General features: G+C 40.1%; 1 protein-coding gene across 5 annotated transcripts in view; it reads left to right on the top strand.

Moving 5' to 3' along the window:
* Positions 1-1,829: 1,829 nt before the first annotated feature.
* LOC107226317 (sex-lethal homolog) overlaps positions 1,830-6,355 on the top strand; it is a 15,271-nt gene continuing 10,745 nt past the window's right edge. The window contains exons 1-5 of one of the 5 annotated variants that reach the window (XM_046735273.1): positions 1,830-1,962; positions 3,694-3,955; positions 4,317-4,492; positions 4,656-4,769; positions 5,875-6,035. In XM_046735273.1, coding sequence (XP_046591229.1) covers positions 1,907-1,962; positions 3,694-3,955; positions 4,317-4,492; positions 4,656-4,769; positions 5,875-6,035 — 769 coding nt within the window. In that variant the 5' untranslated portion in view covers positions 1,830-1,906. Of the gene's footprint in view, positions 1,963-2,829; positions 3,278-3,553; positions 3,956-4,316; positions 4,493-4,655; positions 4,770-5,874; positions 6,036-6,355 lie in introns of those variants that run through there. The other 4 variants (XM_015667095.2, XM_046735269.1, XM_046735272.1 and 1 more) reach the window with 4 other exon arrangements.

Raw genomic sequence — 6,355 nt, 5'->3', positions numbered from 1 at the left:
AATCGGGACAAGCGATTCCTGCTGAACGATCGGGGGCAGCTAAACTGTTCGGAACGCTGAATAAATCATATTACCAAGCGTGATATATCGCAAAGTAGCGCCCTCCCAAGAAATGTGATGCTGTAACGTTGCATGGCCTAGCTGCAGTCAGCTGCGGTAAAAGAACCGGCATTCATTTCGTAATTGCTGCTGAAAAGGTTTCAAATTGACATCGGATGCTATATTCGGGATGGTGAGGAGAATTATGCAGCCACATTGTTGAAAGGCAGAAGCATGATTTCATGAATTCATGATCTGGGATTTGATTATATGCGACAGAGAAGTGTCGTACTAGTCGGTATAACAGACCGTTCAATTTCGCTGTTGTGGCAAATCTCGACTTGGGAGTTTCACGGGAATATTATTCGGTATGTCCCGTTCGTGATAACTTTTCGAGGAGCGAGTACGCCGAGATAATTTCGTGCGTATCCGGCTAATAGAAAAATTAGAGAATCGTAATAGGAGTCTGATGCCGAGCTATGGTATTTACTGTGCGTCATATTCTGATCCTTTCGAGTTTTTATGGAAACGTCAGTGTCGAAAGTAGAGTTGATTGGTACTTTTAATTGTACACGGACAACGATTTTATTTAAATTGTACGCCCACGCTGAATGTGACTTCATCTTCCGCCTAGTACTGTAATAAAATTATACATATATCTTCAATCCTGTCGATCAATCCCAGTGATCAATCCCCAACGAAATCGCCGCAACTCCGTAGTAACATGCGGGCCGGGTGGCACAGTTAATGCATATAGGGTATAGGACTGAAATACGGCAACGCTGTCACCAAACGTGACAACGTTTCTTCCAGTCCTCGTACGAGCTCCCCGGGTTCCTTGTCTGACCCAGAGGAATCTGTTTTTCATCCCTCTCGTGTAGCACAGAAACGATTCTCTTAGGTTTCATTCGGTTTCTCTCACCACGCGTAGGACAGACAGAAAAAAAATGCAAAAGGCGAATCGCATTGCTTATATATTCTCGGCCCTACAAACGCAACGCCGTTGAACAGAATATGCGATTAACGAGTGGAATTTAAAGTATGCACTTTTCATTCACAACAGTAAATCCAGCTTGATAATTCAGTTGCCGAAATCACGGACATCCTCAAGCCCCCTACGGCACTGATCGGCACAGATTTAGGCCAACAATATGTTCCGAAATTAGCTGCAGTTGTACCGTCAGCGATCTCGCTGGCTTGTTTACGACTTTTGTGTACACCTGTAGGGCACTGCTTGTACGCTGAATCTCCTCAGTACGAGGGCAATTGAAAGATATTGCTTATCCGCTTAGGTACTACCGTGTACACGCGGTATTGAAAGTATCATAACAACTGCGTACATCATTGAAGACTGTATTTACGCTACAGATCAGCCTACACGTATTGAATATTTGCGTTCACCGCGAACGTACAATCGAAAAAAAATTGGGGTAAAAGCAATTTTCATGAATGGCGATGACTAACCATTGTCGAGGTGAGCTGGGATACGAGGGCGAGTTGTGTCGAGTATAGAAAATACACAATGCGTATTGACGAAGTTTACAGGTATTTGGATATTGACTGGAAATGCTGCGTCGTGCGACAAACGGTGCAGCCTGAGCGGCAATCAATATGAGATAAGCACGCTTGGTATGCGGTAGATTGTTCTACAAAAGGATTCTCTGCACTTCGACAAGCTCGAAATGCAGTTTGATTCTACCACCACGCCGTTTAGACGAGACCCTGGGACTGCGAACTGCATTGGAAGAGATTCGGAGTTTCCCGAGCAGTCGCAGATAATCCGAATGCAGCACTGCGCCTGGGAAGCCAGATAAAACAAAAAGAATCCGACACTGCGGCAAATAATTATGTGCAGCGGAAATTCAAAATGGACGGATTCTACCAAAAGCAGAATTCGGACAACTACGTAAACCAACATACAAGGTAATGTAAATCGATATTTGGCCACTTATTTTACCTGTGTGGATAATAGAGGCGTTTAAAAAAAAGTATAAAAATTTATAGCTTGTCAGATAATTTTCAATTTTATCTACATCACTGCATTATTTCGTGTCGACAACGAGAAATGTAAATATTGGGTGGGTTTTTATTTGTAAATTACCTTCGCCATCAATTTTTTTTTTTTTTTATATAATTCATTTATTTTTCTTAATGTTTATATATTTATTTATTTTGTTGCGAATAACGCATTCGTTAAAAAATAACAATTGATAAAGCATGCTGGCAGTTTCCTGTTGTCCCTATCGCCGTTATCGTGTATAAAATAAGTCTATTACAAAAAAAAAGTGTCGTACGTAATACGTATTCACCGGCTGCGGTTTAATAACCAGAGCAGTGTAAAGTAGGGAAAAAAAAAATTTAACCACCGCGAGGTGACCTGCGATGTTCACAGGTTCGACTTGGAACGCAAGGTACGCGATATCTCCATAGGTACATACATACATACATGCATGCATGCATACGTAAATTGCACCCGGGTAACGCGTCTCCGGTACTGCTAACGCTGACCGAGCCGGTGATTGAAATTGATTATTTATTGCCATCGGCGGGCGTTGCGTTTCCCCGCGTTGCTGCCTTACCGTGGCTCATCCCGTTGTGCGCGGCAGCGACAAACGGCGGCTGGCTGGCTTGGCGCGTCGAACCGACCCAACCGACCCAACCGACCGACCAGCCGACCGTACGATAGGCACGGCGCAGAGAGGAAGCGGCATTGTGAGGGGAAGGGGGATTGGCGAGAGGGGGGGGAAGAAGGGAGGGAGGAAGGGGCGAGACGGGGGAGACGCCGACGATTTCGTGGCGTGCAACGAGTCGAGTCCCCGGCTTGCCGCTCTGCTCCAGTGTCGACATGGCGATAAGTTGTTAGGATTTCTGTTCGCTTTGTCAGCTCGTATCTTGCGTACACGAACCAGTTCGTCGTTGGCGGTTGTAATTTTGAATTGGTTATTCCAAATTTTAACGTAAGAGGGTGTGCGGCTGGATAGGGGAGAAGATCGACCAGCTGAGTTTTGGTCGCCGAATTATTCGCAGTTCTGTGTCGGCTCTCCGCGAGAAAGGTTCACTCGACGCTTCGCTCCTGACTCCCTGCGGGTCTTGGTGTTAACAGTTCAGTGCAACGGCTAGCCTTAATTACGATCGCCAGTGTTATATAATTCTGGTTGTTAATTACGCTAATTTAACGTGATAAAAAGCATTTTTACCTGCTTTTTAACACCGGGACTTATCACCCAAGCGTCGTAAGGTACGTCACTTCTTTGTTCTGACAGATTTACTTTGTCGCTAAAATGACATCGCAATTTTGGTTGATATATATATATATTTCTACGTAGTTTTACAAGTGGTAGTTCTATGTACATGGCGATATATTATATACGTGTATATTTTATTTTTAATTTTGTTTCCGCGTTACTCTAGGTCGGGTAAATTTTACTCCGAAGTTGTTGTTTAGTTGAATTTTTCTGATAGTTTTCGATTCCCTCGTTCAGTTATCATTATTTTCGTTTGTTTTCCCACACAGGTTCGGGCAACATGTTGTCAGATATTTATTTTATATTTGTTTTAACATTTAAAACTATTATGGCTATGCGAGGAACAGAGGTAGTAACACATTTGTTTATATTTTTTGTATTTGCTGATGGTATCGATTGGCGATATCAGTTGGACCTCGCAGCCATCAGTTGACGCTCAGCCCTCGCTTCATCAATCGGCGTTACAAAACCCTACCGAATATTCGACTGCAGCTGGGCGTGATTTTGCACGCTATCGCAAAATGACCGACTTTGATCAGCCCAAGTCCGATGAACCCCGAACAAATCTCATTATCAATTATCTACCCCAAAGCATGACTGAAAAAGAACTCTACAGTATGTTCGTTACCATCGGACCAGTCGAGTCTTGTAGGGTCATGAAGGACTACAAGGTAATTCATCTCTACGTATCTTAACGCATCATTTTATTCGATCCAACATTTAAAGTTAAATATTTCAATTCTACAAATGAGCCGAAATTTCCCAAGTTTGCCTGTGTATCGTTGTAACTAAACAATCGCGTGTCTTATATCCGCAATTCTATAAAAGACAACTAATCTGAAATATATGGTTGGTACGTTGCTGTTAATTTATTCTGGAATGATATTGAAGAAGCTGTTTGTGAAAGATTAGCCATAAAATTTTTGATTTATATGAATGTAATTTCTAACTATTGTATTAGCAAATGTTTTCCACTACTGTTGTTTCCAAAATGAGTCGTGTTTGATAAGTGTACCTTTGTTCTTATCGTAGACGGGGTACAGTTATGGGTTTGGATTTGTCAACTATGCAAAGGCGGATGATGCTGCAACGGCAATTGCGACGCTCAACGGATTGCAAGTTCAAAATAAACGACTCAAAGTTTCCTTGGCCCGACCTTCCGGCGAAGAGATTAAGGAGACCAATCTCTATGTGACCAATCTTCCGAGGTAATTATATTCAAATTTGCATTGAAATTGATACTCTTCAAGTGCACATATGATTTCATTATATTTCATGCAAGTTTATTTTACCATTATTCTTGAGATGAAACAGCATTACCTTTGTGATCTCAATATTTTAATAATCTATTTTTCTCATGTCTTTTTACAGAAACATAACTGAGAGTCAGATCGACAACATATTTAGTAAATATGGGCAAATTGTTCAAAAGAATATCCTGAAAGACAAACTTACAGGCTTGCCACGTGGAGTTGCATTTGTCAGGTAAATACATCACGGTTAATTATTTTACAGATTACTGGGATTTGAATTAAGTGTGAACCAATAAAAAGTAAATCGTTTACAAAAACTTTGATAATCGGTAACTGTGCAAGGTGCCTAGCAAAAGTTTCCACACCGTGTTCGTATTTTGTCAATTGTTTTTTTGAAAATGTGAGGCATTTATCTTGACTCAACTTCAACGGAAATGAGCACTGCACCTAAATTTAGTTCTTGGCTCTAGCAAGATTCATGATGATGCAGTCATGGCTTTGTTATTGTAGAATATACTAATGGTCTTGGCAAATGTTGGTGGCAAAACTGAATAACATAAGTAGATTTTATTCTCGGAAATACACTCTATTTTTCGTGAAGTTTTGTGAAAGCTGATTTTACATGTAATTATCGAATATTAAGTGTGTTCGAATCCTGTGAAAAAGTATAATATTAGTGACATATCTCTGCTTGCATTAAATGTTTCTTAAAAGCTTAGTTGACATTTAATCACAGTCTCAACTGCAATTGTGGTACTAGTTACGAATATAATTCTTCGTTACGGTGGTAGCTAACGAGGCTGAAGTCAGCAGCCAGAATTATCAGTGAAACGTTTTCCTGTTCATTCGAATTAGGTAGTGAAGTCCGAAAATCGAAATTGTGCGACACATCTTGAATCCCTGATACTTTTATATATTAATTATGAGAATAAAACTGAACTTCATTTTTCTATTTTCAAAAACTTTAACACGTTTGTCTGCCAACTTTGGGTGCTAGCTTCAGCATCATTGGTAGCTAAAGGCAATTTTGTGTGTTGCAAATGTATCACAAAGTTTGCAGAATATATTTTTAGAGCTTTGTACTCTGAACAATAAAGCTATTCGAAATAAAATCTTGATCGCATTGATGTAAACAGGTGTATTAGATCGCAGTAAATGCAACATTACGTAATTTTTCTTGCAAATCATTAATTTGTTGAACAGCGAATGCAAAAATAGATTTCTTTCATATCCATAAGTTAATTATATAATCCTTTGCAACAAATGAGAGCTCAGGTTGCAAAAAATATTTATCTTTGGTTTGAATGCTGTGTTGACATAAAATTTAATTTTATTAGGTTTGACAAACGTGAAGAGGCTCAGGAAGCAATTAATGGTCTACATGGGACGATACCTGAAGGAGGCTCTGAACCTCTCTGTGTCAAAATTGCTGAAGAACACGGGAAACAAAAGGCCGCGTATTATGCTGGCTGGCAGGCAGGCTACAACCAAAGTCGGGGTAAGTGCAATATCTCAACAGTATTTGGTATTCATTTGTCTGATTTTCGTCATCCGAGAGCAAAGAAAAAAATGAAGAATAGAAAAAGAATTAAAATTTCCGCCATACCGTTTTATTATCAACATATATGCGCACGGTCAATGCAAATTAGCAAGGAGCATCAAAACTGCAAAATTTTCAATTTTGATCGGTCACAATGGCAACAAACAATTAACTTTGCTATCAGGTACGGAATACAAACATGTTACACCTATTGTGTCGTAAATGAAAATTTCTTAATTCTCATATTTCATTACGTACTCAATATCTTTAGCCAATAA

Source organism: Neodiprion lecontei, chromosome 3 (assembly GCF_021901455.1).
Source record: "Neodiprion lecontei isolate iyNeoLeco1 chromosome 3, iyNeoLeco1.1, whole genome shotgun sequence".
NCBI lineage: Eukaryota > Metazoa > Arthropoda > Insecta > Hymenoptera > Diprionidae > Neodiprion > Neodiprion lecontei.
Note: the sequence above shows the minus strand (reverse complement) of the source record. Positions and strands in the feature narration are given on the sequence as shown.